Source organism: Thermobia domestica, chromosome 6, assembly GCF_964235325.1.
Source record: "Thermobia domestica chromosome 6, izTheDome1.hap1.1, whole genome shotgun sequence".
Classification (NCBI taxonomy): domain Eukaryota; kingdom Metazoa; phylum Arthropoda; class Insecta; order Zygentoma; family Lepismatidae; genus Thermobia; species Thermobia domestica.
This window is the reverse complement of record NC_137459.1, coordinates 158532105-158546099: the sequence shown is the minus strand read 5'-3', so window position 1 is coordinate 158546099 and position 13995 is coordinate 158532105. Positions and strand designations below refer to the sequence as shown.

Sequence of the window (13995 nt, the reverse complement as noted above, 5' to 3'; positions counted from 1 at the left end):
GGAGCAGAAAGATGCATGTCTGCCCCTAATTCTTCTCAATAGTTATATATATATATATATATATATATATATATATATATATATATATATATATATATATATATATATATATATTTATTTATTTATTTATTTATTTATTTTACCATGGCACTGTGGTCAATATTTTGCTTCCTGTACCCTTTGCTTTACATATATTAATTCTCAGAAATGTGTGACAACTTTGTGTTTTGTAAAACAAAAGGTCCCCAACTGCGAAATCCCTTCCTTTACGTTCGGCAGGAAGAAACACAAAAATGTTACACTCGTATCCATTCTTACAGAGTAAATTTCGAAAACCAAAAGCCTAAAACCTATAAGAAACTAAAATCAGTCATGTAATTTTTGGGTGATATCTTGTCAGACAAGCGTCGAATAATACAAGAACTTGCGCTTTTATTTTCTAGCGTTATACTATTTTAAATACCATTATAGATTATGCAAAATTAGAATAATTGTATGATCTCCTATCAAGACTATGAGGGAAATTTGTATTGTTGCTAATTTTTAAGCCATATTTTTAACATCGTTCTTGGCGACCACGTAGAAGTTTAAGAATGACAATTCAGTTTCATAAATCAGGAGATTCCGAACAGTGATCGGCCAATATTGAGTTTTATGCTCACGTATTATTGTTTTCAACTGAATGTTCTTCCTTTCATTGTTTTCTTAATATATATATATATATATATATATATATATATATATATAGATATATATATATATATATATATATATATATATATATATATATATATATATATATATATATAAGCTTTTGTTTCTTTTCTGGAATTAACAAACTACTTTTTCAACGCTATCGTATTTTTGTTTTCATCTCGTTCGCAACAACTATCCTCTTTGTATTATATCAGAATATTAAGAAATTATCTAAATTACTTTAGAGATAATTAGAAAGTGGAAAAGAAAGTACTTTAATTTTTTTTTTTTTTTTTTTTTTTTTTTAAGAAGACACATTCTAAGGAATGACAGAATACATAGTGGAAGTAAAAGTAGTTATAGAAAGAACACTGTAGCTGATAGTTTGTATTAAAGCAAGCAGATATTTTTTTACGTTGAAACGGAGAGGTTAGAAGAGACCGTAGTGTGTGAAAACACTGTGTTGGGACGTGCTTTCAGTTATGGCAGAAATTATTATTATTATTATTATTATTATTATTATTATTATTATTATTATTATTATTATTATTATTATTATTATGTATCGAAAATAAAAGCGCTACTTCAGCTGTGCTGCAAAACGTACTTTTTATGTTGAATCATCATATCAGTTTAGTTTCTAAACCGATTACGTATATACTTTACAATGTTCCAAGTCAGACGAAGTTGATCTTAAAACAATGTGTATAATTTAAACCAAGTAATGGCGCTGCTTTCTATGCTTTATGATTATGTTTGCGAAGCTTAAATAAATGTGTAATCATTAGTGTGATCAGGATGTATATTTTGTGACAAGAGTACTGCACGTTGTGTAGTTTATATAAATTCCTTTTTGTTCTGTCCTAACGAGGTGGCGTGGCTTTAGAGACAGCGTGCAGTCGAAGCCACGTAACATCATTGGTATGCCGCAGCTTAATGCGTCAACATCATTGTGTTCAGGACGTTTTCTTTCTTTTTTTTTTTTCCTGACATTATACTTCACGTACAAACATTAAGCTTTTTTCTTCTTTTTTAATCCCGTAAGTTGCAGGTGATTCACTGTACTATGTCACTAGTATTAGGCGGTTATCTCTTGATTTTTTCATTCAGCATTGGTTTGCTAGCTTCGTGAGGCGCAGTTGTTGGTCAGCTCTTGACGCTGAAGCACTTGTGCTCACAATGCTGAAGTATCTTAGGTTAAAGAATCGCAGGGAGGAATTGCATAAAATCTCAAATACATTAAAATATTTAGAAGAAGAAAATGTGCTGCAGATATTCCAAATTAATCCTCAGTCTGACATTGTTGAAACGGCAAATGATTTGTATGCTTTTGGAAGAATGTGTGCTCCAAATGAAGTTGAAAATAAGTCAGATGATGGTCAGAACACAACTTCAGAAATAACTCCGCTTTCACCTACAGTTTCTCCAACAACTAGTCTTCCTGCACTGAATACTTCTCAAAGCAAGTGTGGTGTGATTAAAAAGTCTTCGGCTGCAGCTCAAAGTAATTCGAACACAGAAGCTGGACCAAGTGCGTTTTCATCAAATTTTCCAAGTACATCGAACTCAGAACCTGGATCAAGTGCGGTTTCATCAGGTGTTCAAAGTACATTTTGGCATTTGGCAGAAACTGGTCCAAGTACATCTTCATCAGATGGTCCGAGGAGGCTACCTAGACACGGTACCAAACGTGGTCGAAGTAGAAAAGGTCGTAGCCGTAACCGAAAACGGTATGTATTTCTTGATTATAATAGATCCATTAAGATCATAATACCAATGTCGTTTAAGTTGTGTTCATTATGTTCCTTAATGAAACTTGGGTCCGCGACAATATTCACGGCTCATAATTTGAAGACAATACCAACAAATTAGTAACTGAAAGCAAATTTTCGGTATAGGCTTACTTTCGGTTCTTTTAGTAGGTCAGTACTTCTAGTTTTTCTTCTTCTTATTATTATTATTTAGTAGTATGAACGATGTCTAGACGATAGAATGAAAGTTTATAAAGGGCGTGTAATCGTAAACGAGATAAAAAGAAGCAAAGAAAAGTGAGATTTAAATGTAATGCACTGTTTCCCTCTTTTGCGTGTATTTTGTGTGGTAAATCTCTCTCAAAAAGAATTGTGTAAGGTTTGTCTGGATTTTCTCTATTCATTAAGGTTATTTCATGCATTCAATTTTTTGACTTAAAAATATGATATAACAAAGTGATGGTTTACCTCTTGTAGTTTGTTTTGTTGTTCGCACATTATGCGTGTATGTGTGTATATATACTAGGTATATCAAAAGTTCGGGGGCCTTAAGCCAATTCCATTATGAGTAAAGATACGAAAAAATTAAACGCAAGAAAGTTATTAGAAATAAGTGATTTTCAATCTAAAATGGTGGATTTTTTCTAATCGTACGAGCTATGTGGGCTCTACACTGGTAATGTATCCCATGGTAAATGAAACACCAACCTTTCCAGTTCAGTACGCTTTTATATCCTTGAAACTTCATCATACCAACAACACAGCGTTGTTGAGAAATGGACTCGAGGTATTCTAAGTTCCCTCACATAATCTACACGATCTCCCTATCATTTTTACGTCCTCTTACATTCCGTTGGAACAGCCTGCGACTCAACACTGACCAACGTCTCGAAAATGTTGGATACTTTAGATCATAAAATTTTGTAAGTACTAAAAGTCAGGCTGTTAAACTTTAATATTTTTTATTTTATTTTTGTCAGTATTTTGAAAAAATATGAATTCAGTCAACACCCTTAAGCAAAATTTAACAATTCCAATATCCACGTTATCCAAGAAACCAGTTTTAGAATTTCCTATATTTCTCCAAGTGTAATATGTCTTGACACTATATACATATAGTATATTGTTGATATAAGTAAAGTTGGAATTTTAAAATAATATGTGGTTCCTTAACGTATTTGTTGTGAACATTTCCGTTTGTTGTGTAGGTTTATTGAACGGTCTCCTGAAGAACTGAATGAAGAGGTCGAATATGACATGGACGAAGAAGACTGTGCGTGGTTGGAAATTATGAATGAGAAACGACGTGCCGACAACCTTCCTGATGTTTCCATGGATAACTTTGAGCTCTTGATGGATCGATTGGAAAAAGAATCGTATTTTCAGGTATATTCGTTTAACTATTCAGTATTTATTATTATTATTATTATAAATAGTTTACTCCATATTGTAGGACTGCTAACAAAGTGCTCATTTGTCAAATATGAATATGAATAAATCGTCTGAGTGGTTTCTGAGAAATTTGTTCGAGAAAAAGCCACCTGAAGACTAAAATATTTCTTCTCCTTTCTTCCGCTTTCTGTTTTGAGAAATGACCTTAGCTATATTTGTAGGGTTGTTAATGAAATATTTATTTAAGGAAGATATACAAAGTGATCTGAATTGTTGAGAAAATTATCCGAAAAGAACTCCCGTCAAGTTCAAGCGTTTTTATTTTAATTACATTTAGAATTAACTAATACCATATACAGAGCGCAAAATTTCCGGTGGCCATTAGCAACTAGAAATTTAGAGCTGGCGACCAATGTTCAGTAGGAATGGTTTCTGCCTGAACTCAGACGGCTGCGCAGTTTCTGTTTCGCACGAATATAACTGTCACTGAGTGAGAGAAAACACGGAATGTGAAGTCTTTCTTTATCCAACCAAAGGTCGGGCGGGATTTCATAATTTGTAAGTGAGAGATACTGGCGACCATCATTTTTGGATTGGCGAGTGCGTCTGACTGAAATTTTGTTCCCTGCCATATTGTAGGGCTTTAAAGAAATATTTATTTATGAAATACGAATGTAATCGCGTGAATCATTTTTGAGCAAATTGTCTGAAAATCCTCCAATGTCATATGGCAGGATTGTAATGAGATGATATGAAATATGAACAAAATCGATGGACACGTTTTTGAGAAGATTATCCGAAAAAATATAAATCATCCTCAAGAATAAATTATCAAATTATCCCTTATGGGTAAAATGTTATGTTTTATTTTTGCGCAAAATAGTACTAATATCTAATAAAACAAAAGCATTATTACCTTAATTGCGCTGTCATTGAAGATTAACGCAATTAAAGTAACAGAACTTTTATTTTATTTCATATCCATTGTGGACGTTTTTAAACGAGAAGTGATTTGCAGCATATTATAGGGCTAGTAATAAAATATTTTTATTTTTGAAGTCTGAACTAGATCGATTGTTACTTTTCGGAAAATAGTTTACAAAAAACATCTCCAAGGTCCCAAACTACCCCTTCTGGACTTTTGCAGAAACATGACTTACACCATATTGTAAGATTGCCAATGAAATATTGAGAAAATAAATAAAATCGTTAGAGCTGTTTTTAAGAAAACGGCGTTTTTTCAATTTTCACCCTACGATAAATTATTCTTACTTGGGGGAGTAGAAAGAAATTAGAAAAAAAGAAAGAAAAGCTTGGAAAATCTTATGAAAACCTTAAGTTTAAAATTTGGTCCGAATACATTGAACGATATGACAAATGACCTGGAAATATAGACATCCAAAAATCACTATTTTCGTGGCATATGAGCGATGAAAGATGTAAATATGTTGAAATACTTTCGTCTCTCTTACCGTTACTCGAAATCAATAATAATTTCAATTCCACGTAGCTGTTACGTATCGATTATATAAATTTATGTAAGTTTTTATAATGTAAATGAGTAAATGGAGATAGAAATAAAGCAAAAGGATTCAAACTCAGAAGGTAATTTAAACTTGACTTTCACCATGAAATGTAAAACCAAAAATGTAGATAAAACACTCAAAACTTATTTAAATTTTAGGTTTCTGTGATTGTAAATGCAAGAGAAGACAGACCAGGCTGAATTGCGAAGTGTAAAATGATCATTAATTTTCATAATAACTACCAACGTGTGCGTATTACGCTTTATCTAACTTATATGTAGTAAGGGGAAGGTACAACTCAAGGGAATACAACTATTTGTTTAAAGCTGACATATAATAGAATCGTAGAAACAATGGGAGGGAAAATTGTTTAAAGAAGGAAAGATAGAGTTCTAGTGTTTATAAATTAAAATTATTTATGAAAAAAATAAATTACTCCAAAAAGTATCATGCCCTGGATAAGAGTGGTTAACTAGCGCACAAAACCCTGAGACTCTTGACCAGCTTCATAAATATAGATGTTTCAATTGGTGATCATCGTGATATAGGCGAAGAACTCAGTATGGTAACGAAAAATACCGTTAGTAATGAGAATAATATGTAATATGAATTGTTTGTTGCTGTTGTAAAAATAGTCTCTTGTACAACAAAAGCAGAAACTGAAATGTTTGAGTTGAAGCTATACACAGGGCGGACCATTTATCGTGAAACGCCCTTGTAAATTGTGAACTTACAAATAAAAATCGCTGAAATTTTGTACGTGCAATTATCTTCAGGGGGCAATCGTTTAACGTACCCTACAGTACTACCAGATTAACGGTGTTTTCAACACAACATAGTTATATTTATCAGACACAACTATGTCAGATTATTACATACCGGCTGTGTCCAAAGTAAGTATCACTTTAAAACATTTATTATAAAACGAGCTGGTATCGTTTCACAGTGTGAAACTAGGACTTCCAAACTACGCGAATTCAATACTCAAACTTGAAGTAGTGCATCTATAAGTACTGGTTGCAATAGAGTAATAAAATCAAAGATAGAACCTGTTCTCGTGTTTTGAATCCATATCAAAAAGCCATTACTCACACTCTCTACAATAAACAATTTTTGTTCTATGGCGATAAAGGTTGAAAAAAATCGTTTATTTCAACCACTCCCGGTTTGAAGAGACGGCTAAGGGAGGAGATAGAATCTATTCTTCGGACACTGAATTGATTGCAAAAAGCCGCTTCTTTATATCTTCTAGCGCTTTTGCTCTACGGAAATCAGTACTGAAACCGGGAGTAATAGTAAATTTGAACTACTTCTGGTTTCGGTAGTGTGTTGTGGATAGTCATGATGTGTCTTGAGACACTGAATCGTTTGCAAGAAACTACTTCTCGCTATTTTACCGTATTCGTTCAATGGCGATAAACGTTGAAACCGGAAGTAATAGTAAATTTGAACCACTTCCACATTTGATAAAGTATTGTGGATAGTCATGATATGTTATCTGGGGACACTGAATCGTTTGCAAGAAACTGCTTCTCACCATCTGTTACCGTTGTCGTCCTATGGCAATAAACGTTGAAACCGGAAATTACTAATTTGGATCACTTCCAGTTTGAATAGAGTTAACAGGGGAGATGGGACCTATCTTTGGGACGCTGAATCGATTAAAAAAAAAAAAAAAACTCTATTATCTCCTACCATTTTTGATCTTATACCTGTTTATAGATGGACGGACAAAGCCATTCTATAAGACTTCTGACACTTATGCATAGCATAGTTTGGAAGTCAAAACGTACTGCTCATATCTCATGAGTTTTTTGTGTCACATGATTCGTGGTTCCTTAAAATTTTATGGTAGAATGAAGACATTACATACACTTAATGTGAGCGCTATGTGTTACGCGACAAACATCGATACGGCAATCTTGCTAGACTCTAGTTAACATTCCTGATGTGACCGTATCTGCAACTTCTTCAATCCTCACCCGCACTTCCTGGAGATCTCGTGGAAGAGGAGTCACGTAATCACATTCTTAATGTAACTCCACAAGAAAAGAATCCAGTGGGGTTAAATCTGGTGATCTTAGAGACAATTTCAGAAGAATATTCTCCGAAGAGCCACCATTATTATTGCTTTTTGATGAATATCATCTCATACGGTCAACTTTGAAACAACGGGAACCAGTAATGTAAAATAATAGATCTCATTAACTTATGCATCATATGCAACTAACAGCATACAGCAGTCTTCTAATAATAAAGTTTTTGAAGTGAAACTTTAGACACACTCAGTATTTCAAATTTGCATCTTAAACTAAAACTTAGAATATCGCATTTATTGTTCAGCTTTACAAACTAAGAACACTACACTATCACATACATCCAAATTTCGGAGACATCAACAACAGTAATAACATAATGTGAACATGATTTGACTCTTTTATTTACTTCTTTTTTAGTATTAAGAAAAAACAAACATAATGTGTGTCGTAAACTATTTATTACATATTTATTGAGAAATAAATAAATACGCATTTTGAGAATCTTTGAAGTAATGTTTTTCATGCATACACACACTAAAAAAAATTCATACAGTTTAAGCGGATATGATGTAGCGTTTTACCAAAAGAGTGTATTTTTTTAGTGTTGCGATTAAGTTTTGTACTGTTTTGTGATATTTATTTTCTCTTATCGCTTCGGAGTTCTGAATGTGCCATATATATATATATATATAGTATGGGCGTATAAGAATAATGCTAACATTAAAGAGGTCGGTAAACTGTACTACAAGCTAGACAATTAAATATTTCCTCCGCTACTGATTTTATATATATATATATATATACTACTATTTTGTGTTGTGTGTAATTTGTGTTCTTTTTAAAAGCCTTCAGATGTTAATACGATCAGTGTCAGATATTTAACAAGGTCATCGAGTTTATGAGACAGACTGAACGAACGAGTGTGGTTAGCACATCTTATAATTACTATAAGATTACCACGTCCAATCCCTGATTCATCAATTTTGTTGATAGTTCTCTAGGTTTTCCTAGTTATGGCCAGCAGATGTTTGTATAGTACTTTTATTAAAGTTTAGATCCTTTTGTTTCCTTAATCCCTTTCCAAGGTCGTGTAATAGTGTAGCGATGTCATTTCTCAAACAAAATATTGGAGTTTAAAAAGCTTAATACATGATTTAGTAAGAAGGGAGTTAAAATTACTAGTGAAATTCTGTAGTATTGAGGAAAGGTCTTCAAGTAATTAGCGGATTAGAAATGAAGTATGTTAAATTGCTGCTTGAAGCATTGATTGTAAGGTACTTCTTATTCATAATTCGCAAGGCATAAAGTTTTAAGAAACTATTGTTTCAATAAACTCAAAATAGGGTTATAATAATACAAATACAACATATTCAGTTTCAGAGTATAGGTCTAGAGTACATAGTTTGATCAAAACTAGTTTGCACAAGCTATTCGTCGAACACTAAGAAAAAATAACTTCGTTTTAGGGCATAAAACATCTTCCTTTCTTTTTGTGCTAGTGAAAGTTACAAGAGTTTATCGGCATAAAATGGCCAATATGTGTATTTTTCGAAGAACATTCGTTAAATTAATCTCTGTTTTGACTGCGTGTTTCATAATCTAACTTGTAATTTTTATTATCCTCTTTGCTTTAGATGCAAAGCAGTGGTCAGGATCAAGTTCCTTTAATCGACGATGATGCTGTATGTTGCATTTGCATGGACGGAGAATGTCAAAATAGCAATGTTATACTCTTCTGTGATATGTGCAATTTAGCTGTTCATCAGGTGAGTTGTTTGTTTCATTGTTGTATTTGATAAGCTTCGTTAGTTATATTTTGTTTCGAGTGGTAGAAACAGTAAGTTGCATTTTATATCTTGCATGTAGAGACGACATTAAAGATAACAAAAATCTTTTATCGTTTTGTCCTTTATCGAAATTTTATTCTTAAAACTCTTACCAGTAAAGTGAATTAAGATTTTTTTTTTTTTTTTTAAATTTTAGAGAATGTAACCGGGTTTTACATGTAATGGATTCGCACTTACGCAGTGTAGGTTATCCCATGTCGAAAAATCAGAACGGTTAATCAAAATTTGAGCATTTCTGTAACTTGAGCAACCCAATTTCATTAGTCAATATTAATTTTATACTTTTCTTATTTATAATACAAAAAAGCATGTCGCTCTGTGCATAACGCTAATCCCTAATAGTACATAGACTAATAGGTTCGCTACCTGACTGATGCCACTAGCGTGTTGGCAATTTACAGATTCAAAACTATTGTGACAATTTAATTGCAACGTATAAACTGGATTGTTTAATTATTTCAAAATAGGACAAGGGATTTACCATATTTATATTTGAGCATTAATATTTGTGTATTTCTACAATAATATATTTGGTCTAGGAATTAATTCGTGCGGGTGGACAAGAGATGGCGCAACGAACGGAGCGTTCCACAGTTCCGTGTATCCACACATGTGTTGCAAACCACTGTCATCGCGTATCGTTCGTAGTATAGGGCAGTGGATTAAAGCGTCAACAACACCAGTTTGTAGTTAAGTGAACATGGCGCAATTTGTGCCTGATAAAGTGTTTTTGCGGGGTGTCCTGCTGCATTACTTTAACATGCAGAAAAGTGCGACTGAAAGTCATCGTATTTTGGTGGAAGTGTATGGTGACCATGCTCTAGCTGAGCGAACGTGTCAGAAGTGGTTTGCACGGTTTAGAAGTGGTGATTTCGGCTTGGCAGACCAAGAGCGAGCTGGACAGCCAAAAAAATTTCAAGACGAAGAATTGACAGCATTGCTCGAGCAGGATTCGTGTCAAACGCAGGAACAACTTGCAGCAGCATTAGGCGTTGATCAAACAACAGTCTCCAAACGCTTGAAAGCCATGGGAATGATTCAAAAGATGTCACATTGGGTTCCACATGAATTGAAAGACAGAGACGTTGAAAGACGAAAAACCATTTGCGAATTGCTGCTTCAACGACAGAGCAGAAAGGGGTCCACACGAAGCATTTTATTTATTTTTATTTTATTTTATTTTATTTTATTTTTAATTTTTGTTCTTAACCTAAGGCTCTCACATTCCTGTCCATGCTTTTATTTCCCGTTCACTTCTCATACCTTAACAGGGATATAGCGAAAATTGTCCTTCATTTGATATTTTTTAAAAAAGCAGAGGGTAGTATATATATATATATATATATATATATATATATATATGAGTGTTTCAAAACAACACCGACAACGACGTTTGGGAGATGATTCCTCACACCAAGATAAGACAAAAAGTATAGACCAACTTGGGTGCACAAATGCTTCCTTTCGGAGTTATAGGCTGCCGAAAACTTGAAAAAATGAACTTTAAAGGTCCATAGCTCTAAAACTAGGGGACCTATCGTAGTCGGGTCAAGACTTCATTTAGGAACTAGTATGTGCCCTACCCAATATCCATGTTTCAGAATCCTGTGGTACTTTCGCAACAATTTTTATAGAGGTAGTTGGTGAGTACTTCAAGTTATATGTACGTAGCCAAACTCACTCTACAAAAGTTGTTGCGTGTGTACCTTAGGATTCTGAAACATGTATTTTTGGATAGCGCACATATTAATTCCTAAGTGAAGTCTTGACCTGACTACGGTAGGTCCCGTAGTTTTGGAGCGATAGGCCTTTAAAGTTCTTTTTTTTTTCCTTTCTTTTTTTCTTTCTTTCTTTCTTTCTTCATGTTTTCGGAAGCCTATAGCTCCGAAAGGAAGCATTTGTGCACACAGGTTGGTTTATATTTTTTGTCTTACCTTGGTGTCAGGAATCACCTCCCAAACGTTGTCGGTGTTGTTTTGAAACATATATATATATATTTGTATACCTTTCGAGTCCTTGTCTGGAGACAGATATTGCACTATGTGGCAATGTCGCAAATAAAGAACCATATAAAGATCTACCAATCTATCAAATAGTTATATAAATTCTTTCCAGCTGGCAGGTAAAGTCGATATTGATTGACACTAGCATCACTTATTAGTGTAGCAATCGATTCAACTGCTTGTTGTATTGTAGAGTAATGCTAATGGCTCCAAGTTAATCTGCGACGTCGCCACATTGTGAAATTTTGATTCCCCATAGCTGCTGAAGGAGGCCCCGGAGGGCAAACCATCATATAACATTTTCGCTTTAGTTTGGCCTGTAGAATAGTGCTGTGTGGTCCTGGGCGCCATTTTTAGAATATCTTCTGTTTAATATATATATGTATATATATATTAAACAGAACACACATTAGATTGAGCTTAGAACACACATTAAATATTATGGTGTGCAGGACTTTGTCTCGTGAGTTCTAGGCAATCATAATTAGGTTTGAACCTAGTGAAAGGATATTATACGAGGGCTATCCAGAAAGTAGATTACGTTTTGGAATAAAAAATCAACAAAGTATAGGAAACAAATTTTATTATATACAGATGAAAGCCACACACAAATACTACTTTTCGACATAGTCACCATTCAAATTAAGGCATTTATCGTAGCGATGTACGAGCTTGGAAATTCCTTCGTCGAAAAATTCGGCCGCCTGCGACTTCAACCACTTCGTTACCTCTTCTTGCAGCTGTTCGTCGTCATCAAAACGCTGCATAGCCAGCCACTTCTTCATTGCTGGGAATAGGTGGAAGTCGCTCGGTGCCAGGTCGGGACTGTACGGCGGATGAGGAAACAACTCCCACTGAAAAGATTCAAGAACTTCACGCGTGACATTTGCCGTGTGGGGCCGGGCGTTGTCGTGAATCAACAAGATCTTAGAGCTCAACATTCCTCTGCGCTTGTTTTGAATTGCTCTTCTGAGGTTTTGCAGAGTTTGGCAATACCTTTGAGCGTTTATTGTAGTGCCTCTTTCCAGGAAGTCCACCAAAATCACACCTTTTCTGTCCCAAAAAACAGTCGCCATCATCTTCCTTGCCGACATTGTTTGCATGCATTTCTTGGGTTTTTGGGGAGAACCTGTGTGCCCCCACTGCATTGATTGCAATTTCGTTTCACAGTTCACGTGTTTCACCCATGTTTCGTCACCAGTAACGATGCGATCGAGTAAAGAGTCACCATCCTTATTGTAGGCGTCCAAAAAGTGCAACGCTGCAGCCATTCGCTGATTTTTGTGGTCCTCTGTCAAGATTTTTGGAATCCATCTTGCACAAAACTTGTGGTAACCAAGCTTTTCGCTGATGATTTCGTGCAACAAACTTCGCGAAATTTGTGGAAAACTCAAAGAAAGTTCCGTTATTGTGAACTTTCGATTTTCACGGACTTTAACATCGACTTTTTCGACAAGTTCGGCAGTCACTTTGCTGGGTCTCCCACTTCGATCTTCGTCGTGAACATTGGTTCGGCCATTTTTAAATCTTATGACCCGCTGTCGCACTCCACCTTCAGTGATAATGTTGTCCCCATACACTTCACACAGCTGCCGATAGATTTCTATCGGTTTACAGTTTTTTGCTGTCAGAAACCTTATTACTGCACGCACCTCGCAGCTCGCGGGATTTTCAATTAACGCAGACATTTCAAACCGTCACAGTATCTTAACGGAGCACAGCACGAACCTCTCACTAGCACGGCTAGATGCCGACTGAGCTGCGCAACGCTCTGACCCCAAGATGGCCGCGCTAGCCCCGCCCCTAGCGGACACAGACGAAAACGTAATCTACTTTCTGGATAGTCCTCGTATATCTTACGTATCGCATGCTGCCGATGAAAATCATCATCCGATCTTGACCAAACTTGAGATGGTGATTGACTGCGACGAGCTCAGTACGCGTATGAACTATGGTATGCGGTCCATTTGTTCTCGAGTTACTGACAATTAAATTTGGGTTTGAACTTAGTGAAATCAAGACATTTTATTAAATCGTGATCGATAAAACCTAACCTATCCATCTTGATCAGACTTTGCGTGGTAATAATTGACGAGTTTTTTAAATAATGAACATTCTTATATAGATTTTTAGTTTTCAAGTTATTGGCTATAAAATTTGAGTTTGAATTCAGTGAAATAAAGAAATTTCACTAAACCGCGATTGATGAAACTCATCCGATTTTCACCAAATTTGCATGATGTAGATCTTTATGAGCTTAATACGCACATGAAATACTATGGTGTGCAGATCTTCGGTTCTTGAGTTATTTGCCATCTAAGTTGCGGTTTCGGATTATTTGAGCCCAAACCCTGAATTCGATGGCCAAGAACTCTAAAATCAAAGGTCTGCACCTCATAATATTTCATATGCATGTTAAGTTTTACCACTGTTTTATATTTGGTCAAGTGGATAACTTCGATTCCCGAGTTATTTGTCACCAAATTTCGAGCTTAATATACCTATTAAGGAAACTAAAATCAGTGTGTATTTATAATAAAGGTTTGCTAAAAAAAAAAAAAAAAAAAAAAAAAAAAAAAATGAAGGCTGATTTTTTTTTCGCTATAGGGGAAATTAATATTTTTGTAACATGACATTAATTTTCAGTCATTTACAAGAGCTCATCATTTACAAAACGTTTACACCTAAACTTTTACCCTTGCGAAATACTATCTTCCCTCTGTAGACATTTCTTCACTATT

At 34.7% G+C, this 13995-nt stretch overlaps 1 protein-coding gene across 2 annotated transcripts in view; it reads left to right on the top strand.

Moving 5' to 3' along the window:
- Window positions 1-13995, top strand: part of LOC145688286 (peregrin-like) — a 166490-nt gene that overhangs the window by 54653 nt on the left and 97842 nt on the right. For both annotated transcript variants that reach the window (XR_014131869.1, XM_081762280.1), the window contains exons 5-6: window positions 3656-3833; window positions 9039-9170. Coding sequence is in view for 1 of the 2 variants with exons in the window: in XM_081762280.1 (XP_081618406.1) it covers window positions 3656-3833; window positions 9039-9170 (310 nt within the window). In the remaining variant the exon portion in view is untranslated. The remainder of the gene's footprint in view (window positions 1-3655; window positions 3834-9038; window positions 9171-13995) is intronic.